Source organism: Budorcas taxicolor, chromosome 6, assembly GCF_023091745.1.
Source record: "Budorcas taxicolor isolate Tak-1 chromosome 6, Takin1.1, whole genome shotgun sequence".
In the NCBI taxonomy this organism is placed as follows: domain Eukaryota; kingdom Metazoa; phylum Chordata; class Mammalia; order Artiodactyla; family Bovidae; genus Budorcas; species Budorcas taxicolor.
Genome location: NC_068915.1, coordinates 12,720,615 through 12,745,207, shown reverse-complemented (window position 1 = coordinate 12,745,207; position 24,593 = coordinate 12,720,615). Strand labels below are relative to the sequence as shown.

General features: G+C 41.3%; 1 protein-coding gene across 1 annotated transcript in view; it reads left to right on the top strand.

Annotated features, from left to right (window-relative positions):
- ANK2 (ankyrin 2) overlaps positions 1-24,593 on the top strand; it is a 251,070-nt gene that overhangs the window by 215,659 nt on the left and 10,818 nt on the right. The window contains exons 38-45 of the mRNA XM_052641694.1: positions 2,423-2,455; positions 4,353-4,374; positions 7,277-13,525; positions 15,076-15,150; positions 17,613-17,744; positions 18,697-18,840; positions 21,968-22,250; positions 24,010-24,301. Of these exons, the coding sequence (XP_052497654.1) occupies positions 2,423-2,455; positions 4,353-4,374; positions 7,277-13,525; positions 15,076-15,150; positions 17,613-17,744; positions 18,697-18,840; positions 21,968-22,250; positions 24,010-24,301 (7,230 nt within the window). The remainder of the gene's footprint in view (positions 1-2,422; positions 2,456-4,352; positions 4,375-7,276; positions 13,526-15,075; positions 15,151-17,612; positions 17,745-18,696; positions 18,841-21,967; positions 22,251-24,009; positions 24,302-24,593) is intronic.

Here is a 24,593-nt window from a genome sequence, read left to right as displayed (position 1 = left end):
AGTAGGGAAAAAAGTAGCTCTACCTTATTTTGCATTAAATTCACTTTGATGGAAAAATTTCTATAAATATGTATTGGATATGGAAGAGAGAAGATTTCAATGTAAGATGTAACCTTTTGGACTGATTTTGAACATGAAATTACTCACTTTGCCTTCCTTATTGTTTTTATGCGCCCTCCTGGCACCATGCTAGTAGCGCTTTCGGCCCTGCCAAAACATTACGAGTCTATTAGCTTCTGTTTACTGCCAGTTCACAGGTGGATTATGTATTATGAAATTCAGAGCAACTTCAGGGTATTTTACCTTGTTGCTAAAATAATTATGTGTTCATTTTGTAACCTGTACTATCTGGGGAGCATCAGATTCATTGTTCCAACTATTTTAACATGATGAGTATACAAAATACTCACATATTATAGGAATAGATTTGAAACATTGTTGAAAGGAAAATTAATACTTGACCCAAATCTACTAGAAGTTTTTCTTTCTAGTCAAACTTCTCCTCTTTACAGAATTCCTTGATTACTCTGATAAAATCAAAGAAGACTAGGGAATAGATTAAATGTTGGGAAAAGCTTCTTTTATTTTTCGAAAAATTTTGACCAGTATTCCTTTTTAATGGAAAGTTCCCATGTGGCAATTTATAGAAGGTTATAGCAAGTTGTCAGAGTGTATTTCAGAGGTTGAGAAGTGGGATACTAGCAGGTGAGACTTGGAGGAGAGGTGAAAAGTGAAAGTGAATGTCGCTCAGTCGTGTCCGACTCTTTGCGGACCCCGTGGATTCTACAGTCCATGGAATTCTCCAGGCCAGAATACTGAAGTGGGTAGCCTTTCCCTCCTTCAGGGGATCTTCCCAACCCAGGGATCAAACCCAGGTCTCCCTCATTGCAGGCTGATTCTTTATCTACTGAGCCACAAGGGAAGCCCAGGAGAAGAGGTAGAAACATATTTAAAATCCTAAATCTTAACTCCGTGAAAGAGAACATTTTCTATGTTTATTTTCATTCACCATTTTTCATGATTAATTATTCTTACAAATTAGAACTCGGTCACATAGAGAAAACTAGGTAGCATCGTATTTAACACTAAGTTCTTATTTAATGATCAAAATGAAATGCCACAATCTGCATATGTAAATTTACATGTTATTACAAGAATTAAAATACAGCGGTAGGGATATGCATCCAAATAACTGTTATCTAATAGCATTCCAGTGGTAAAGAATGTACTTTGGGGGTTGTAGTACTGAGCACTTTTGAATCACTGAAGCAGAATGCCAAATAAGAACCACAGAGAAATATGTAGATGCTGGGGCAATCCATCTGAGTGATGTGTAAAGATGAATGAGCTTTGTCTCTGATTCAAATGAGCTTTCAGTATGCTATAAAAGAAAGCATTTAGTTCATTATTCCTTTTTGTATCTAAGTCAAGATATATCCGGCAGTTATTAATTCTATGATGGTCCAGGACAGCTCTCCATTTAGTAACTAAAACAAAAAGAAAACATTGACAAACATGGTAGAGTTTAGATATATTTTAGAACAGAGTAGCTCTTTATTACAAGAGAACTCCTAAGTATTGCCTGTGTATTGAAAATATCTTCAATGCATGTTCATTTGTGGCTTTTACATGTTTAATCAATACCTGTAATGGCTGAGATATTCAGTTCAGTCAGTTCAGTTGCTCAGTTGTGTCTGACTCTTTGCGACCCCATGGACTGCAGCACGCCAGGCTTCCCTGTCCTTCACCAGCTCCCGGAGTTTGCTCAAACACATGTCCATTGAGTCGGTGATGTCATCCAACCATCTCATCCTCTGTCATCCCCTTCTCCTCTCGCCTTCAATCTTTCCCAGAGTGAGGGTCTTTTCCAATGAGCCAGTTCTTCGCATCAGGTGGCCAAAGTATTGGAGTTTCAGTTTCAGCATCAGTCCTTCCAATGAATATTCAGGACTGATTTCCTTTAGGATGGACTGGTTGGATCTCCTAGCTGTCCAAGGGACTCTCAAGAGTCTTCTCCAACACCACAGTTCAAAAGCATTAAGATATTATGCTGAAATATTATCATCACCATTTCTGTAGACATATGCCATCAAATCCACGAAATGTCACACTTTGTGACTGCTGGTAACCTATATCTGAAATGAATACATTTATATTAGTTCTTTTGTCTAATAGATTAGTATATTTATAATTTTGGTTCTTTTGTCTTTTGAATCTATAGATGTTTGCATTTAAATCAATCTTCTTTAATTTTTGTGCTTGTCTTCTGTAAACTGTTAGTAAGAAAAAATATGTGAATGCTAACTGTATGCTTGCCTGTTGATGTTTATTGTCAGGGTATTTAGTCTTGTCTTTTCTTCTAAATACTCTCTGCTCTTCCTGCTCTCTTTCTCCACCTTGCATGGCATCTTGGGGTGGCCAGGAATCAGAGTCAGATCAAGAACAGGAGGAAGAGGTAATTATATGGCCTTGTCGCTTGTTAATGGCTGTGTCATTGCTGTAACCACTGATAAGAGCACATGATTAACAGAGAATGGTTATACAGTTGTTTTTAGTAATTGAAGGGTCACAGTTTTACTTAACTCTCTGAACTTGTTTTCTCATGTTATGGACTCATTTTATAGGACACTAAGACTTCTCTATAAATTATTACCTGTCTGTGCAATAATACAGATTTCTCTACCAATTACTGAAAATCAAACCACAATCTCAGTGGTTCTCAAAGGTTGGTCAGGAGATGCCAGGAGGATAAAACCATTTCCTTAATACTGAGTCATCATTTGCCTTTTAGCCCCCATATCCTCACAAGCTACACAGAAGTATTCCAGAGGCTGCATTGCATATGATGACATTATCACCCCGACACTATGGAATGTGTGCTTGTTTACCCTTGGGTTCTTGTATTTTCTCAGCTGTCATTTATAATACAGATACATATTTATATATATTAAACATAAGCAAAAGTTCTTCAGACTCCCCAGTATTTTTTTAGGAGTATAAAGGGAGTCTTAAGAACAAAAAGTTTGAGAACCACTGAAATCAAAAGGAGCATGTAGTTCATCCATTTTACTATACTAATATTATAATGCAGAACTCTACTAATAATGAGCGCTTCTTATAAGGTAGACGCTTCATTAAGTATTCCACATACCCCGTCAACAGCGATCTCACAGTCATGCTAAAAGATGTATGTTGTCATACCATAGGGGCTATATGACAGAGGAAAAAATGAGTCTTAGAGAGGTTACCTTGAATAAATAGCCATTTGAATTATACCTGCTTTGATAGTCAAAGTATTTTGTTTTCCTAATAAAGATCTGAAAATGCCTAAGCATTATAGAAACAAAAGAAATTATTGAAAAAGTTATTATACTTAATTAACATATTGCTTCATATCTCTAAGAAAAATGGAATTGTTATTTATTTCACATAAATGTTTTCAAATATACCAGTTTTATTTTTTGATGTTATTCTGATGGATTTGAAATACAAAACCCTAAAGAAAAACATAATAATACCTTGTGCTCACCAGCTTAAAATTTAAGGCCTTCATCTGTTCAGAGACTACCCCATCAATTCCCTTCTTTATTCATACCAGCCGTGGAGCAGGATGAGAGGGGTAATTGTAGACTCCCTGTCCTACCGTGTATGACCAGCTGCACAATAAACTTACAAGACTGAAGCCATGCTTACCCTCAAGTGTACGGTCACTCTTTGCCTCACATATTCAGTTTCCCTTCTGTAGCTGATGACTCGATCCCCAGGCTGGTCAAAATGACACCTACATACTTGGTTGAGAGAGCAACACAGTTATGAAACCAGCTTTGCTATTATATCCAAATGAGTTTTTCTATTAGGCTTGCGATTTTCTGTTGAATATTTTCAGGAACTATTCAGTGCAATAGATCTAGTTTGTGTTATTTTGGGGATTTGGAATTCTGTCTTGTAACTAATAATGAAACTGTTTCTATAGAACATATCACCCTGGCATGTTCTTTGCTTTTTCTCAACTAAATTGACACTGTTTTATACCTACTTCACTTTTTTTTTTCCTGGCCCTTTTCTCTAATTATGTATTTCTAACAGCAAACACCTCTAGGTCTTATCTTCCCAAAGAAACATGTTGGGAAGGACTTTCTACCCATAGAGTCTAGAAAGCAGATTTGTTTTTTCCAAAGCTAGGATAAGAATCAAAGACACTCTTGGGGAAGAACTGTAGCAAATTACTCTGACCTTCCTATAACTTATGGTGTCTCCCATGTTTATAATTATGATAGAGTTTATTGTGTACATTGGGGATGTGGGACACAACACTATTTGTAACCATTCAATTTATGTATCTTTTCTTTCAGATCGATATGACATCAGAAAAAAGTAAGATTTCAAATAAAACTGAGTTTGTTTGAAAGCTGGCTACAATAAAGAAAAGCATGAATTAAGATGCAAGCTAGTTGCCATTACTAACCATTATAATAATTATATTTTTATATTATCCTTATTAATCATTAATATATTTTTAGAGAAGCAGCTTGGCCAGTTAAATTATGAATATATCTAATTTGTGAGCAAATTATCAGTAAAATGCAATGATTATTCATCTAAGCATTCACTTTCTTTTGGATCCCTGTTAACCCTGCTTTTGCTGTTATGCTTGTTTAGAAACTCACCATACCGTTTTTGTCCATTTGTTAGCATAACATTGTCATCTCATTTTTTTAAGCTCTGAAGTGACAGTATCACTTTTTATATCAAGCGACCCTGACATCAGTAGAGAGCTCATTACTTATGTAGGCCACACCTGCAAAAGTGATACTGTCTTAATAGTTCTCAGCTAAAGCTAGTGTTCCCCTCACACCACCCCCCGACCCCTTGCACCTCTTACTGTGGTGAAGTGTAACTGATTTCTCTAGGGCTGAGGTCTAATTATAAAAGTGTTCTGAAAAAATTAAGAACCAGGAAAAGCAAAAATGAAAACCTCCTGGATGAAAATACTAATCATAAGAGTATGTCATAATGTCATAATAGGGCTAATTTTAAATAATGATGCAAGGCCTAAACATAATATAGTACAGAAAGAACTGATTTTTGTAGACATTGAGAGAACTATCTTAGAGCTCATTTTAGGTTTGTAACATTCAGTTAAATTTTCAGTTTGTTGGCTTGTTTCTGGTGACTAGGTTCTTGTGTGGAAGAAATTGAGTTTTTCAGGATTCTTTCTTACTCTTATGCCCCAAATGCTTTAGAAAAAAATCTGATTTTTAATGTTTATTCATCTAAAGATTTATTTTGATTTACTGTATTTCAGAGTGCTATTCCTGAAAGGAGAAAACTTAGAAGTATGTTTAATATGGTCTTTAGGCCCAATGCAGTAATCTTTGGACTTTCCCCCCCTTTCTTGAAGTCCTAGCACAATGTTAATTTACTGCTAAGTTTTTGAAATACTTTTAATTGAGTCTCTTTACCCTCTTAAATATAAGGGTTAAGATCATGATGTAAGATACAAGCTAGTTGCCATTATTAACCACTATTACTAACCACTATAAATCTTTGTTTAGGACTAGCATATTTAAAATTCTGGATGTTTTCATTGTTTTATATCTGAACAAATCTGTATTAATATAAGTTAAATGTATCTTTATATATGCATTTCACAGAGTATATCTCAACAAATATTCTCTCAAGAGAAGGCACTTATGTTTATAAAAAATTTTACATTATTATTGATTTCATTAATTCCTTTTTATAAAGAGATTTTATTATTCCACTTTTTTCTTTGGTACTAATGTTTATTTAAATGACCCTTTATTCCTTGGATACAAGCTTATAGGAATTAAAAATTCATCCATCTGGCTCAATCATTTAAAAAAAAAAGGTTACTATATTGATATAGTGCCATTAATCCTCCTGAATGAATCAAGGTATCATGACTGTTTAAAAATTTTCAAATATAGGCTTACATTTGGCCTCCCTTTGCGGGGGCTACACTGTGCAGCATGTGGGATCTTAGTTCCCCGACCAGGGATCAAATGCTTATCCCCTGTAGTGGAAGCTCTTAACCACTGAACTGCCAGGGAAGTCCCATGTTTGGCTTTCTTTTAGTGTAAAAACAATCATAAAATAATCTTCATCCAGGTATGAAATAATCTCCAAAGAAGAGCTCTGTTGAAAGGGCTTTTTGAACTAAGGTCTTTTCCTGAGTACATTCTAAAAGAGTTTGAGTTTTCCTCCTTGCTTTAATGGGTGCAGGCACCCACTGCCCATGCCTCAAGCATACTGCATTGAGCATCTTGTGTATGGACTTTTAGGGAAATAACTATGCTTCACCACAGTCGTTTTCCACATTTGTTCTAATTTCTCACCATCTTCCCGCCCGTGCATCTCCGCAAGGCTGCCTCTCCCACCAGTTTTAGTGCACCTTTGCTTTGCATGGAAATAACTTGGCTTACATAAACTGTGCGTGTGTCCCGTGTGACTGTCTCTGATTTGGGTTGCCATGCATCACATTTTAACTTTGGACTCACATATAAGTTTAATCACAATCGTTTTTGTTGTTTTTCTTTCCTTTCCTTTCTTTCCCTCCTTGGTCTGTCCATTATGTGTCTAAGCAAGGAGGTTGCTCCAAGGAAAGGACCATGCCTCTCAGCACAAGACTGTTTGTTTCACTGTTAGGTGTGAATTTCCCTTAGATGAAATGCCGGTTTGCAGCTGATTCAGATATATTTTATATAGTTGTTGTATATTGGCAGAACTAAACATGCTGCGTTCCAGATTTTTCTATGATTAAATAATGTATATACATCATTAGGAAGTATTCTGAGTTTGCTACTACTGGCTTTCTCCTAGAGGAAATCAACTTTCTGCGATTTCTAATGCTTTTTTTCCTTTTTTTCCCATATTCATTTTTTTTCGACATTGATCTGTAACATCTGAACAATCTTGAGATATCTCTGTGTAATTTCACTGCGTTCGTTCTTTGTTTTGTGATTGTGTGTGTGTCTTGATTATTTGTTAAAGCTTTGTTATATGTGTGGATGTGCTACAAGTGAGAAAATTAAGCAAGTTATTTCCTGCTCATTTTTCCTTTTCAGTTTTTTTTCCGTTAGCCTTGCTTTGCTTTTGTATCCTGAGACCTTGTGGATCCACCATTCCCAGCCCATTTTGTTGTCCCTCCCGCCACGACAGGAAAAGACACTGTGTCGTTTCAGTCCTGATTACATTTGCCAATATCTTTTTTGATTTCCATTTTACTTTCGATGTTTTTCCATTCACATCAAAGATGATGAGACAGAATCTACAGAAACATCTGTCCTGAAAAGTCACCTGGTTAATGAAGTTCCTGTCCTGGCAAGTCCAGACTTGCTCTCTGAAGTTTCTGAGATGAAACAAGATTTGATCAAAATGACCGCCATCTTGACCACAGATGGATCTGATAGGGCAGGTTCCATCAAAGTGAAGGAGCTGGTGAAGGCTGCCGAGGAAGAGCCAGGGGAGCCTTTTGAAATTGTTGAAAGAGTTAAAGAGGACTTAGAGAAGGTGAACGAAATCCTGAGAAGCGGAACCTGCACAGGAGATGAAGGCAGTGTGCCGAGGTCTCAGCCAGAGAAAGAGAAAGAGGAGGAGGAGTGGGTCATTGTCAGTGAGGAGGAGATAGAGGAGGCTAAGCAAAAAGCATCTTCAGAGATCACCGAATACCCATGCGTAGAAGTTAGACTAGATAAAGAGACCAAAGCAGAAGTAGAGAAAGACTCAACGGGGCTAGTGAACTATCTTACTGAGGACCTGAACTCCTACGTGCCTCCTCACGAAGAGCAGCCCCAGAAGGAGCGAGGTATGGTAGGGGAGAAGCGTGAGGCTCAGGGTCCCAGCAGGCGCTCAGAAAGTGAGGGCAAGGATGCACCCTCAGAGGAGACACAGAGTACACAGAAACAGCCCAAACCAAGCCTGGGGATAAAGAAGCCGGTGAGAAGGAAATTAAAAGAGAAACAAAAGCAGGAGGAGGACAGCTCACAAGCTAGTGCAGAAAAAACAGAACTTAAAAAAGGGAGTTCAGAAGAGTCATTAGATGAAGACACAGGTTCAGCCCCCGAGCCTCTTCCCGCTGTAAAAGCTACGTCACCTTTGATAGAGGAAACGCCCATTGGTTCCATAAAGGACAAGGTGAAGGCCCTTCAGAAACGAGTGGAAGATGAACAGAAAGGTCGAAGCAAGTTGCCTGTCAGAGTCAAAGGCAAAGAGGATGGGCCAAAAAAGATAACCCAAAGGACACATTTGGCTGTATCCCCCTCTCTGAAGTCAGAGAGGCACGCGCCAGCATCCGCCTCCTCTAGAACAGAAAGACACACTTCTCTTTCCTCCTCTGCCAAAACAGAAAGGCACCCTCCGGTATCACCGTCGAGCAAGAACGAGAAACACTCACCCGTGTCACCCTCCGCGAAAACGGAAAGGCACTCCCCTGCGTCATCTTCAAGTAAAACTGAGAAACACTCCCCCGTGTCACCCTCGACCAAAACGGAAAGACACTCCCCTGTGTCCTCTTCTGCAAAAACAGAAAGACACCCACCTGTTTCGCCGTCAGGTAAGACAGATAAACGCCCCCCTGGATCTCCCTCTGGGAGAACCGAGAAACATCCGCCAGTGTCTCCTGGCAGAACAGAGAAACGCTTGCCGGTGTCACCTGCTGGAAGGATGGAAAAGCATTCTCCTGCCTCAAGCTCCGGGAAAACTGAGAAGCACCTGCCAGTGTCACCTTCTGGGAAAACAGACAAACAACCACCTGTCTCCCCCACCTCAAAAACAGAAAGAATCGAGGAGACCATGTCGGTTCGGGAGCTGATGAAAGCTTTCCAGTCAGGCCAGGACCCGTCGAAACACAAGACCGGACTCTTTGAGCACAAATCTGCAAAACAAAAACAGCCGCAAGAAAAAGGCAGAGGTCGGCTAGAAAAAGAAAAGGGGCCGATAGTAACCCCAAGAGAAGCGCAGAAAACGGAGAGTCAGACAATCAAACGAGGCCAGAGGTTCCTGGTCACGGGACTCTCAGAGCCCAGAAGAGCAGTCCGTGCTTCCTCCACAGGGTTTAAGAGAGAAGATGGGGCTGGAGAAAAGGAGAAATCTCTCAACCACAAAACACCGGAACCTGTTCAGCCAGTGCCTGAAGAAGAAAGCCATAAAGATAGTGAAGTCCCCAAAGAAAAGCTGGCCGACGACCAGGGAGACATGGATCTCCAGATCAGCCCAGACCGGAAAACCTCCACTGACTTTTCTGACGTCATTAAGCAAGAACTGGAAGACAATGACAAATACCAGCAGTTCCGTATGAGTGAGGAGCCTGAGAAGGCTCAGCTTCACTTAGATCGAGTGCTCACTAGTCCTTTCAACACGACATTTCCACTAGATTACATGAAAGATGAGTTCCTCCCAGCCCTGTCTTTGCAGAGTGGCGCTTTACCTGGCAGTTCTGAGAGCCTGAAGCCCGAAGGGGTGGCCGATTCTCCGTGTGGCAGCCTGATGGAAGGGACCCCTCAGATCAGTTCAGAGGAAAGCTATAAGCATGAGGGCCTAGCCGAGACCCCCGAGACAAGCCCAGAGAGCCTTTCCTTCTCGCCAAAGAAAAGTGAGGAGCAGACTGGGGAAACACACGAAACTACCAAGTTAGAAACAGCACCAGAAAGTCATTCCGAAAAAGGACATCCCTCAACCAAAGATGTTGCTGATGGTTCTGAAGGGCAAGGCGCTGCAGTCACCGAGGCAGCAGAGTCCTCTGCTGAGTGTCAGCTGACAGAGGCCACCCCAGACCCTTCCAAAGACATGTGCCCCCCACAAGAAGGCGACAGCCTCGGTGGTCAGACTGTATCATTAGCAAAAGAAACACCCGAAGGACCGACTGAGGAAGCGACCTGTGACGAAGGTCCGCTTGCACACATTAGTCCATCCCACGAGCCGCAAACTGATACCGAAGCTCAGGAATCCACAGCCACCAAGCCCGCAGAGGAGGCAGAGGCCTCGCCGTTGTCAGAGGCTGCTGTAAAGGCAGGCTCAGGGACTGAATCAAAGCCCCAGGCAGCCATTAGAAGTCCGCAAGGGTTAGAACTCGCACTCCCTAGCCGCGAGAGTGAGGTTTTCAGCCCCGGGGCTGATGAATCCTTCGCTGTGAGCCACAAAGACTCCCTGGAGGCCAGCCCTGTGCTGGAAGATAACTCCTCACACAAAACTCCCGATTCTCTGGAACCGAGTCCTCTGAAGGAATCCCCTTGCCGTGACTCTCTTGAAAGCAGCCCCGTTGAACCAAAGATGAAGGCTGGAATTCTCCCAAGTCACTTTCCTCTTCCCTCAGCTGTTGCCAAGACCGAGCTCTTCACGGAAGTGGCCTCTGTGCGGTCCCGGCTGCTCCGAGACCCCGACGGCAGTGCCGAGGATGACAGCCTCGAGCAGACGTCACTCATGGAGAGCTCGGGGAAGAGCCCCCTTTCCCCAGACACCCCCAGCTCCGAAGAAGTTAGCTACGAGGTCACGCCCAAAACCACAGACACACCAAAACCAGCTGTGATTCCTGAATGTGCGGAGGAGGACGACTCAGAAAATGGGGAGAAAAAGAGGTTCACACCGGAAGAGGAAATGTTTAAAATGGTAACCAAAGTCAAAACGTTTGATGAACTTGAACAAGAAGCAAAGCAGAAAAGGGACTACAAAAGGGAACCCAAGCAGGAAGAGTCTTCTTCATCCTCTGATGCAGATGTCGACTGTTCAGCAGACACGGATGAACCAAAACACACAGAGAGTGTCGAGGATGAAAGTGACGCTCCTGTGGTAGTAACAACAGAGGGCAGGAAGGCTTCTTCCTCCTCAGAAAGTGAACCTGAGTTGACACAGCTGAAGAAAGGTGCTGACTCAGGTCTCTTGGCAGAGCCGGTTATTCGAGTGCAGCCTCCTTCCCCACTTCCATCCAGCATAGACTCAAATTCCAGTCCTGAAGAAATACAATTCCAGCCCATCGTTTCCAAACAATACACTTTTAAGATGAATGAAGATGCTCAGGAAGATTCAGATAAATCAGAAGAAGAAAAAGATTATAAATCTCGCTTACCTGAAGACAGTCATGCTCTTCCCACTGATGGACCAGAGATATCTTATGATGATCTGAATGGAGATACTTATCAACCAAAACTTTGTGATAGCCTTGGGTGTGAGATTGGGAGTCCTACCAACTCAGCCGCTCCTGTCTCTTCAGGTCTCCGCAGTTCCCCTGGTGACGATGTCAGTGAGCAGCTAGTTATCCATAAGGAATCACTAGCCCTCCAAGACACTAGTGAGAAAGACCTAGAAGAAGAGCTTGATGTTCCTGGAGTCGAATCTCCACAAGCAGATCCCCCCAGTGAAAGCTCTCCATCTTTCTCCTCTTTACCTCTTTGTCCAGCATCTGAAGCAAAAGAATTAGATGAAGACATGGTCTCTACAGCTTCTGCTACAGAAATGGAGGTCACAAAAACTGACCAAGCTTTTGAGAGCTTACCAGAGGACTGTTCCATGCAAGATTCACTCATTACTACTCAAACTGATAGATCATCCTTGGATGTTCCGGTGTCAGACCCAACAGAGACGGATGAAATCTATGATCCTCAAGTCATAAGCCCATATGAAAATGTTCCTTCTCAATCTTTTTTCTCTGGTGAAGAAAGCAAAACCCAAACAGATACAAGACACACAAGTTTTCATTCTTCTGAAGAGTATTCTGTTACCATCACATCCTCTGTTGAAGATGTAGTAGAGACAAGCTCCTCTGACAAAACTGTTTCAAGTAAAGAAGCTAATTTTGAGGACCAGGTCTTGGAAGTAGAATCCAAGCAAGAGAGTACCTTGCAGGAAGTACAGTCAGATGGAGCCTCCTCATCTTTGGAGACAACTGTACCAAAAACATCAACAGTTGTCAGTGAACAGATAAGCAAAGTCATTATCACAAAAACGGATGTGGATTCTGATTCCTGGAGTGAAATCCGTGAGGATGATGAAGCCTTTGAGGCTCGAGTGAAAGAGGAAGAACAGAAGATATTTGGTTTGATGGTAGACAGACAGTCGCAGGGTACCACCCCTGACACCACTCCTGCTAGGACCCCAACTGAAGAGGGGACCCCAACCAGTGAGCAAAATCCATTTCTCTTTCAGGAAGGAAAATTGTTTGAGATGACCCGAAGTGGTGCCATTGATATGACCAAAAGGTCCTATGCCGATGAAAGCTTCCACTTTTTCCAAATTGGGCAAGAATCCAGGGAAGAGACTCTCTCACAAGACGTGAAAGAAGGGGGTACAGGTGCTGAGGCCCCACAGGTGGAGACATCAGCTGAGTCATTAACACTCTCAGAATCAAAAGAAACAGTGGATGATGAAGCAGAGTTACTCCCAGATGACCTGAGTGAGGAGGTAGAAGAAATACACACTTCACATACCCCACTTAGCTCCCAAATAGACATTTCATCCTCCATAGAAACATCCATGAAAGAGGCTACTTCTACAGGGCTTGAGGACCTACCCACCAGGCAAATGGGTGATTCCCTTCCTCTCTCCAGCGTGAAGCAGACCACTTGCCCTGACTTCCCTGAACAAGTTGTACAAGTTCAGTTAGATTTTTCCACAGTCACTAGGTCTGTATATTCAGATCGGGGTGATGATTCTCCCGATTCCTCCCCAGAGGAACAGAAATCAGTCATTGAAATCCCTACTGCACCCATGGAGAATGTGCCTTCTACTGAGAGCAAATCCAAAATCCCTGTAAGGACTATCCCCACTTCAACCTCAATACCTCCGTTGGCGGAATATGAGAGTTCCCTTTCTGAAGATTTTCTACCCGGCCTGGATGAGGAAAGTAAAGAAGGTGAAGCAAAACCAAAGTCTAAAATCCCTGTGAAAGCACCTGCCCAAAGAGTGGAGCAGCAACCTTCACATCTAGACTCACCTCTAAAGAAGACAGATGGTCCCCAGGGACAGGACTTGACAAGCAGCGCACCAGATGATAGAAGCAAATCTGAATCTGATGCCAGTTTGGGCATGAAGACCAAATGCCCAGTAGAAACTAGAAGTTACATTGAGACAGAAACAGAAAGCACAGGTGAGGAAGAGGAGCTTGAGTTAGAATCAGAGGAAGGGGCCACAAGACCAAAGATATTTGCATCCCGATTGCCAGTAAAGAGCAAAAGCACCACATCTTCCTGCAGGGGGCCCACAAGCCCCACAAAAGACAATAAGGAGCATTTCTTTGATCTTTACAGGAACTCCATAGAATTCTTTGAGGAGATTAGTGATGAAGCTTCCAAGTTAGTGGATAGACTTACACAGTCAGAAAGGGAGCAAGATTTAGCTTCAGATGATGACAGTAGTAGTGCCCTGGAAGTTTCAGTAATTGAAAACCTGCCACCTGTTGAGACCGAGAACTCAATTCCTGAGGACATCTTTGACACAAGGCCCATTTGGGATGAGTCCGTTGAGACTCTGATTGAACGCATCCCTGATGAAAATGGCCATGACCGTGCTGAAGGTATTTGCCAGCCACTGGGATTCCCTGTGCTACGCATGTCATAAATTTGATATAGTTTTTTTTTTTTTTTTGTATGTCTGTTTTATTTGGTGATTTGTGTCTCATTTCCTTTAAGCTTTCTGTAGTGGTTACTATGTTTGTGTAAGCCCTTTGTGTTTTGTGCTTTCTCTGTATACTCTTGTCCGTGGAAACAATCTCAAGATTGAGTAATGAGAATGCTTATGGAAAACATAAACATGATCGGCAGGCAACCAGGATCTTGCCTTTTCTCTAGCTGCTGCACGTGAGGCCATGCAAGCTTTGAGTTTTGTTGTTCTGACTTTCCAGGCTTAGCCTCAAATTAAGCACATCGATTTATTTGGTTTGGTTTTGTATTATGAGGATTCATTGCTTTCTCTTCTTACCTTTGTGTACTTTGAAATAATTAGTACTTTGCAATTTTATGATCACTAGAAAGCCGTTTGCACAAGATGATTTCACATATCATGAAATTCTAATTGTTGCGGATTTGTTTTTGATTTAGAAAGGTTGGATTTCAGATACCAATGGTAAATACTTTAAGCAGTCATAAGGTAAAAGCATGCTTTTCATTTATGCGACAGATGAATAGAGAATGGACTCTGATTAGATGCGGCAGACAACGAAAACTCAAACTTTGCATGATTTAAGTTGACTGTGAGGGGATGATGACCCTTTGAATTATGAAAAAAGGAAACCATAAATGGCTTTGAGAAGAAGCCTCTGGTCTTCCAATATCTCTACAATAAAGACTATTATCTTAAATTTGGATTATAAAAAATGTCATGATACCATGACCGAAAGTGCTGCCCATCAATTAATGGAAGTTGAAAGGCAAAATTTTAGTCTGTGGGAGTATTATCTGAGTTTACTTAGTGATAAGCAGACAGAAACTTTGCCCGAAAAACATATATACGTACTAATGTAAGGTACACATACAACTATGCACATTTTATTCTTCCCTCTTCCAAGGTCACCAGGACCAGGAGAAACGTTGTTTCTGGCCATATGGGAAAGACCGGGATGGTCCGATCAACCGGCGGTCTAGATCTCTCTTGAATCTTGGAAGTGATTTTTTGCTACGTGACTCAGAAGTGATCTTATACTCCCACAGGCAATGTTAGGAAGTCCTAACGAATTACTCCACTTCTCCATCCCATTTATGATTTTTCTGCTGTTTGATGAGCAAGATGATTATCTTAGGGTGGGCAGTATCCTCTCAGACAATTTAAGAGGAAAGTCGTAAGAGTACTAGAAATCAGTAGCTTATGCACTTACGTCCAGTGGCTAGTCTTGATTAAAGAGATATGGAAGCAGATGGTTTCCATGATTTTTATTAAATGTATCCCCCCCCCCCATTCCATTCCAGAAATCAGGCAAACACACAGTTTAATATGATTTAAAATGTAATCGTTAACTTGTGCTGTAATCGAATATTTGGACAATTGACTGTCTTTCTTTGGATGATCAGTACTGTGGTTCCTCTCCTGTCATGGACAACTTTTGGCCATTCTGTTTTTGACCTTCTGTAGATCAGCAGGATGAGCAGGAACGGATTGAGGAAAGGCTGGCATATATTGCTGATCACCTTGGCTTCAGCTGGACAGGTAAAATGCATATGAACCATTTCTTCAACAAAACCTGCTTGGTTTGAATGACATAGTTTGCATCAGCCAAGTGTCATTAACAGTGAAAAAGGTCTTTTTTTCCCCCTTTGAAGAAGACCACATGGAATAGTGAAAAGAATGATAAACTGTGAACTAAAAAATCCAGGGACCGCATTAACTCACTGTGTGAACCAGGGCAAGCCTTTTATTGTCTCTGGAATTTTGAATAATAGAACTTAAGATTGAGAACAAAACAATTCCCACCACCCTCCTTTGGATATCTAAATTTTGGAGAGATTACTGTGTTAGATGCAGTTGTCATAAAATTTAATTTGAAATTCAACCAGAATTTAATTTGAAATTCAATTTGAATTTCTTGTTTTAGATACCTTGTATCAGATATTTTCATTGTAAACAGTACTAAATGTAACTTCAAATGAAAGTTAAAATACATATAAATGAGATGTTCAGTAATTTTCTGAGAAATAGGAATGTTTCAGTTTAGAAATTATGTTAAATAATTTTTCTGATGCGAAGTGAATTCTAAAATCAATGTGGCTTATTTATAAATCAGGATTTAAAAGGTATACCCTTTCATCTTTCCTATGATATAACATACTAAAGCAAGATTGTCAGGATTTTTTGCTTTTTCCTAGTTTTTTTTTGGTCTGACTTTTATGTCATTTGTGACTACTTAACTTAAACAGTATAAGCGCTTCCCTGGTGGCCCAGACAGTAAAGAATCCGCCTGCATTGTGGGAGACCTGGATTCGATCCCTAGGTTGGGAAGATCCCCTGGAGAAGGGAATGGCTCCCCACTCCAGTATTCTGGCCTGGAGAATTCCATGGGCAGAGGAACCTGGCAGACTACGTAATTGAAACATTATAAAGTTAATATTAAGCTCCTTTAAGTTTCTTAAAGATTTAGTATGAAGTCATAATACTCTTAACAAAGATAATTGATAATGTAGAATAAATGACTGAAATAGTTTAAAGTAATCTAATAATACTGATCATATTTATTTAATTGAGGAACTTAGAGGAAGGATCTCAAAATATCCCTAGTTGACTTATTAAATAGGTAGCATTCCGAATTATTTACTTTGCCTTTTAGTATGTATGTATGTATATGTATGTTAAATGCAATATCTATTATAGTTGGTGAAAATTCAAACCTTAAAATCATATGGAATGGTATAAAATGTAAACAAGTCCCTCACACTGCCTACATCTTATCTTCGAGCTCCATTCCTCAAGGGTAACTGCTAACACTTTCTCATGTATTCAGACAAAATCTGCAGTGCTCTCACGTCTATGCCTATTATTTAAAAAATAAAGCTGTGTAATTAACAGTATTTCTCATACATAATCCATCAGCATAGAAATATCTATGTAATTATTTTAAATACATATTTAACTCCACTGTATAGGAGGCCGTTTTATCAATGGCCTTTGTTGATGGATGCCTAGGTTGTTTCTTGTTAGTGGCAGTAAATACCTTTGTGCACTGGTAGTTTTGTGGCTGTGTGTGCAGGGTATGGGCTTCTCTGGTGGCACAGAGGTACAGAATCCACCTGCTAATGCAGGAGATGCAAGCAGTGTGGGTTTGATCCCTGGGTCAGGAAGATCCTCTGGAAAAAGAAGTGGCAACCCACTCCAGTATTCTACCTGGAGAACTCCATGGACAGAGGAGCCTGGCGGGCTACAGTCCATGGGGTCGCACAGAGTCAGACAGAGCACGCACGCACTGTAGGGCATACCCCTAAAAGGAAAATTGCGGGGTAAGGATATGTATATTTTTCATTTAGAAAGATATTAGCAAATTACCCTCTAAAGAGGACACCTCATTTACACACACACACCCCTGAATACATTAGCATCCATGTAGAATGTTAATGGTATAGACTTTAAATAAGAACTTTGTGGCTTCTTCCCTAGGTCAGTTAATGCTTCCCAGACCTTTTATTCATATGACTTAATGTTATAGAAAAGAGTTTATCCAACCACCATCATATAGCTTCAACCAGTATTTATCCAAGTACTCAGAAACAGGATTTATAGTATTTGAAAATTACCTAATTATGATTAAAAGTGATACGTGGTCTCTTCTACTGTTTTCACTCATTTATTTTCCATTATCTTGGTTAAGAGTATAAGCCAGTATTAATGGTCTCTTCTCAATTTTGGAATTAAATGGGCCTGAATTTACGTATTATTTAGTCATTGTTTCAAACTTAATTTTCCACTGTGACAGTGATCAATTCTAAACCCAGTTGTAAGGAAAATATCTGGAATTAGTGCTAGAAGAACAAAGGCATATGAAAGTCTTTTCTAACAGGAAAACATAAAGGAACTCTGTTACAGCAGTACAAAGAACACATCATTTGCAAAATCACAAGACAAGGTGCTGCGACTCAGACTTGGAAGCTAATGTGTTTACAAAGAAGTATTTTCTCTTCTAGAGTTAGCAAGAGAACTGGACTTCACTGAAGAGCAAATTCATCAAATTCGAATTGAGAACCCGAACTCCCTCCAGGATCAGAGTCATGCACTGTTGAAGTACTGGCTAGAAAGGGACGGGAAGCATGCTACAGGTAGGTGGGGTGCTCTAACTAAAAGGCAGTAGGATGGAGGTGGAAATAAGCCTTATTCAATGCCTTTTTATGCCAGGTGCCACCAATCTGAAGTGCTGCTATAAGCAAATGAGAAGAGGTGATAACATTTCTCAAATAACCACATTGCATGAAACTCCTTGTACTGTGTTTCTGTGAACAGCATTAAGTAGTGAAAAGTGATCCTAGCACTGGTTGCTAACAGGAATCTTATTTAAGGAATCCTTAAAGTTTCTAAATATTGACAGCAGACACTTGCTTTATTAGTCATTGTTTTATTGATGGTAGATTACATTCAGTTTCTGCTTCCTTTACTCCTAAATGACTAAAATGGGGGAAAAACGTCAAGTGGGTATTCTGACCACATCAAATAAAATGGGAAGTAGCCATAACTGCTTCTTATCCTTCAGCTGGTCTAAATTTGCTATTTCCTTTAATATCTCTTTGAAGACCTTACCTAGAGACTTCCAGCCCACATTTATCTTTCCTTCTCTTACCATTTTTCTCAACAGGATTGCCAGAAAATAAAAATAAAAATAGAGAGCACGCAGTTAAATCTAAATTTCAGGTAGTCAACAAATACTTTTTCTAGTATAAATATATCCCACGCAGTATTTGGGATATACTTTTGCCTAAAAAATTGTTTTTTATCAGAGGTTCACATTTGACAGGACCTTCTACATGTTGTCTGGTAACTCTGCTTTTAGGGCTTATTACCATGCTGTGTCACCCATTTTGTGTGTTTGTCTTGTTTGTTTGCTTACAAAGATTCTTAGTTGGGCTTTGGCTGTTTGGGGTACAGATATCAAAATTTTAGTAAACTTTTTCCTATACTTAAAATGTATCAACAAAAAAATTCACTAAGACAACTAAAGGAAAGGGTTTAAGAGACTAACCCTCGGATGTAATCAGTGTTTTTTCTGTAATATCCCAGATACCAGTCTCATTGAATGTCTCACCAAGATCAACCGAATGGATATCGTGCATCTCATGGAGACCAGCACAGAGTCTCTCCAGGAGCGCATCGGTCACAGCTATGCAGAGATTGAGCAGACCATTACACTGGACCATAGTGAAGGTCAGACAGCTTGTGTGTATGAGTGTCTGTTGTGTACGGTTAATTCAGGCAATGGGACCCACCATCTTCCTTTCTCAGAGGGTTGCCTATGGTCTTCGGTCATATGTTCTCCTCACTACCCTGAGACTTCCTTGCCCACTTTAGGTACCCGAATACTGCTCATACTTCGATATTTCCTCACCATCTCAGTCATCGTGGGCTGCTCCAACAGAAAACCATGATCTCCAACAGAAAACTATGGTAGCTTAAACAACAGAAATTTATTTCTCTTGGTTCTGAAAACTGCAAGTTCAAGGTCTGGGTGATAGCATAGTCAGGGTCTGGTGAGGGCCCTCTTCAGGGTGGTTCATGGCTGTCTTCTTGCTCTGTCCTCACATCAAGGACAGCCAGCTCTCTAACCTCTTCTTATAAGGGCACTCACTAATCATATTCCTGAGGGCTCTCCCCTCATGACCAATCCCCTCCTAGGGATACATTGTCCAGATACCATCGCGCTGGGACTAGGGTTTCAGCATATGAATTTGAAGGGGACCCAACCAATGTTCTCAGGTGGCTCAGTGGGTAAAGAATCTGCCTGCAATTCAGAAGACACAGGCAGATGCAAGTTTGATTCCCAGGTCAGGAAGATCCCCTGGAGAAGGGCATGGCAACCCACTCTAGTATTCCTGCCTGGAGAATCCCATGACCAGAGAATCGGGTGGATTACAGTTCGTGAGGTCGCACAGTTGGACATGACTGAAGCGACTCAGCGTGCGCACATGTACTCAAATAGTCCATAGCAACCATCCACACGGGTGACCCACCCAGTGCCCTTTCTTCAGCTCCTTGGTGGCACTTCTGCTTGTGTCTTTTACTCTACCTTAGTAACCGTTTCTATGCCTGCGACCCAAACTGAGTCCTCAGTGACTGTACTACTTCCAAGTCCTAACTTGAGGTATTACACTTGCATCATCTTTTGCTTCTACACAGTCATCTTCAAACCCACTGGACCTCCAGCCATTGTTCCTGCCTCATTTTTGATACTAAAATTTCCCTAATTTACCCTCATTCATTTCCATTCTCACTGACTGTTTCTCCTTCTGTCTGTCTCATCACTATTTTTGCACTTTCTCTTCTTTCATGCCTCCAATATTTCTCTTCTTTTCGTTTTTTCCAACCTGATCATAATTCACATTTTTAGAAAAAATAACTATAAGCAAATGTCCATATCCGTTCACCACAAAATCTCCCAACTTACGTGCGTCTCAGTGCTTGTACTCTACCTTCCGTGCTGTATGAAATGGCCTTGCTTTGCTAAAACCATCATCTCGTCTTTCATACTGGATTTCATCCCCTTTACCAGCTATGGGCTTCTCTCCTGCAGTGACCCACTCTGTCTTCCTACAACCATGCTCTAGAGCATTACAATGTACTTCATAGATCCCAGCTTTAAAAAACAAAGCAAAGCAAATCCAACATGTCCCCCTGATGGTTCTGTTTCTCCAGCCATTTCATGGGAAATCTCTTCCAAAGAAGAGTCTAACTTTCCCATCTCTACTTTTCCTCTTCCTGTTCTCTATAGAACTGTCTCTAGAATCCATACAGGCCATGTGTGGTCATCACCACTCAACAGAAAAGAATCTTGCAAAATTCACCAGTTTCTCCTCATCACCAAATGCACTGAGCAACTCAGTCTTCATCTTCCTTTACCCGCTTGTAACATTGGACACAGAAAATTAATCCCTTCTTCTCCTTCTTAAAATGATACCCTCTCTTCTTTTTTTCCCCTGTTTCACAGGGTAGTCTTCCTCAGTGTCTTTGTGCAGTTTGCATTCTGTAAATTCACACAGTGGCATGTATTATTGTCAGCGGGAGCCTCATAGCTTGTCCTGTCTCCCTTCTCTCCCTGTCTTTCCAAGTCCGAGACACCTGACTTCTGGGCTGCTCCCTGAGCGCCTCCGTCTTCTCAGGCTTCTAGGCTCTGGTGCTTTCTGTCTCCTCTGTTCTGAGGTATTCTTCCCTCAGATCATCAGGTACCTTTTTCTCTCACTTTATTCAGGCCTCTGCTCAAGTATCAGCTCCTGAAAGGAGCCTTTTCTGACAAGTTTATCTGAAACACTGGCCCTGTTTTACTCTGTACTTTTCCCCTGGCTTCCTTGCCCCGTAGAAGTTATTATAAATCTATATCTGCAGAAATGCAAATTCAGTGAGGCCAGAAACTTTTCCTGTCCTGTTTACTACTATGTATCCAGCATCTAAACACCTAGTAGATATAAAACTCAACATATTATATCTGTTGAGTGAATAGAGAGAGAGATGAACGTCAGTCACATCTCTGCCGAAAAATTTTTCAGTTACTCCTTACTGCCTTTGATGTGATGAAATTCCGTGGCCTGGCCTAAGAGACCTTTTTCATAAAAAGAGTGCTCACCTCAGAGTGTTTGTTTAATACATGTTCTTACTTGCAAAGCACCTATAATAGTTCCCGTGCTGTGCTAGGTCGCTTCAGTCGTGTCTGGTTCTTTGCGACCCTATGGACTGTAGCCCACCAGGCTCCTCTGTCCATGGGATTCGCCAAGCAAGAATACTGGAGTGGGATGCCATGCCCTCCTCCAGGGGATCTTCCATATCCAAGGTTCAAACCCGTGTCTCTTATGTCTCCTGCCTCGGCAGACAGGTTCTTTACCACTAGCACCACCTGGGAAGCCCATAATGGTACCTGATGTGTAGTATAAATATTCAGAATGTGTTAGCTAGTAGTAGTAGTATTTTTATTACCATTCTTCTTAACCCTCTTCTTACTACGTAGGTTTATGCCTTGACTATTGCAGTGGATTCCTGCTTATCTTTAGGTCTCCTGAAGATGTCGCACCCTCTGCATTTCCTTTCCTGATTGTTTAACCCTGTGGATGAACTTCCCTGGTAGCTCATCAGCTAGCACTGGTGGCCCAGTCACTGTGCATTTTCATATTTCTTACTTGCCTGTGCTTCCCTAGATGGTCAGTATTAGATGGAAAGCAGACACGGTGCCTCTATCAACTTTGTAACCATGAACCTATCACAGACGTGGCATAGTTACTTAATAAATACCTACTTAATATAGTTAAGCTTCAATTAAGCACTTACTTTGAGTCATTCTCCCCTCTAGGGTTCTCAGTACTCCAAGAGGAGCTATGCACTGCCCAGCACAAGCAGAAAGAGGAGCATGCTGCTTCTAAAGAGGACGAGGCCTCTGACCACCCTCCCATCGTCTCGGAGGAAGACATTTCTGTTGGTTACTCCACTTTTCAGGATGGCATCCCCAAAACTGAGGGTGACGGCTCTGCAACCGAGCTCCTTCCCCAGACCCAGAAGGAGCAAGTTCAACAGGATTTCTCAGGGAAAATGCAAGACCTGCCTGAGGAGTCATCTCTTGAACAGCAAGAATACTTGTGAGTTCCAAAAGAAAGGCTGTGCTGGGTCAGTCCAGAGATGCCAGCCAACTTGGTGAGGGTGCCAGCCATGTCCAAGCGTAAAGCATTTTCAGATAGTTCTCAAGTGACCCCACAGATAACAAGTGCCAGAACTAGAGGAAAAGAAGCAAGATATTTAATAGACGTCGTGTGACAGCATTGCACGGCACAAGTCTGCTTGAACCACTTTCCAGTTCGGTGACCTTGGATGAATGCCTAAGCCCTTTGAGTTTCCGTTTCCACATCTATCGATTATGATAATAATATCCACTTTACTCACCTCACAGGGTCAGAGGTCAAGGGTGTGTCTCTGAAGGCACTGTTGACGCTGTAGACCGTGCGGCCATGACTTGTGTACCAGGCTGCACCTCACCTCTGTGTGTGCGTGCCGGTTGTGTTCTGACTGGTGCAGAGTGTGAACAGGGCCAGTGCAGGAGAAGCCACCATGTGTATTTCAACAAAGCTATGAGATAGCTGACAATAAATATAGAAATGCCACACAAATTACGCACACAGATTGAAAGACCGTTCGAGGTTGGAATGGGAATGAAGAGAAGTCGTCTAGAGAGCTTCTGGATAAAGGAAGCTGCAGAGTGCAGTGAGCTTAGAACTCAAGCTCTGGGCTTCCTAGAAGCAAAAGCAAAAGCAAAAGAAAGTTTCTTAAATGACACTTGTCTAGAAAACCGACCAGATCATGAGAAAGGCAAGCATGTCCCTGCCCTGAAATGTGAGAATAGTGTGTCAGGAGGCTCTTTGTCATTGACTGAGCTTTATGCTGAAATCACTGGATTTGGAGAAGAGGGTAAAATGGGCATTAAGATGACCTTGCCTTCCACAGAGCACCGCCTTCTCACCCACCCACCTTTAGATTGTAGGGGGGAGCATAAAGGAGAGGTCAGGAAAAGACAGAAGGAAGAAGGAAAAGATGGGAAGCAAAGAGGGACTATCAGAAAAGCACTCGGGGCATTTAACATCTATAGCGTGACAGAAAATTATAATAAAGTAGGGGAACTTTTTTTTTTCTTTTAGAAATTGAGATGATAGGACCATCCCTGGTAGTCTAGTGGCTAAGACTCCATGCACCCAATCTCTGGTCAGGAAACTAGATCCCGCGTGCCTCAACTAAGACCTGGTGTAACCAAATAATTTTTTAAAAAAGAAATTGCAATTATAAACATTGCATTACTTAAACTGTATCAATAGAAAAAGTTACAATACCAAAAGATCTTATCAAGTAATAACGATTTTCCAGAGATACAACAAGAATCTCCCTCTATTTATGATTATGGTAACTATATTTAACATGGGGTTTATATATTGCTTTTTAAAATTTTTGCCAAATTTTGGTCTTGCTTCAGAAAGCTTATTGTCCATGGATCTTTCTTGTATAAACCTCCTCAGATCATCAGTATTACCTTGAATTATCAAAGAAAGATGAAATTATTTATTTATTAATATCTCATATTATTTATTACCCTACTTTGTAGAGATTAGGAAATGGTAATACATTTGAGAATAATTTTTACCTTTTTAAAATGCATCTTTCCCAGTCAATGCAACATCAATGTGCTGTAACTATATTTTACATACAATATTTGTTCACAGTTCATTTCTTGGCCAAATTTAGAAAACATATTTATACTTCCATGGACTATGAAGACAGATTTCATCTTCCCTTCCTTCAGCGGGGGCACAAATGCCTGTGTTCTCATGGTATACTGGGGCTTTTCCATTTCAGTGTGACAACCCCAGGGACAGAAATGTCAGAGACTCAGAAGGCCACGGGAACATCAGGCTCTCTCGCCAAGACACCCGAGGAAATTGTCACCCCTCCCGAGGAGGAGAGGCTGTATCTCCAAACCCCGACATCGAGTGAGCGGGGAGGCTCTCCAGTTGTGCAGGAACCTGAGGAGACCCCCGAAAGCAGAGAGGAGAGTTCACCTCGGAAAACCAGCCTCGTGATCGTGGAGTCAGCCGAGGACCAGCCTCAGGCCTTCGAGAAGCTTGATGAAGATGCTGCTTTTCAAAAGGTAAAATCTCCCCCTCTGTCTCTTTGCCCACATGGAACAAAGCTCCACACCCTCTCCCATGTCCATTTCTGCAGTGACCTGTTTTTCTCACAGAACAGCTTGCCAAATTAATTAACTTGGGCCATGGGAAGCCCGCCAATCCCTTTTAAAACCTGAGAACCTGTGAATCTAGAAAAAGAGTACTACATGGTTCTGATTCTAGCTCTTTGACCATCAGCCCCAGTTTTATAGTTGGAAACCCTTTTGCTAAGAAAAATGAGCATTGGGGTGAAATAATATACCTGATATTACC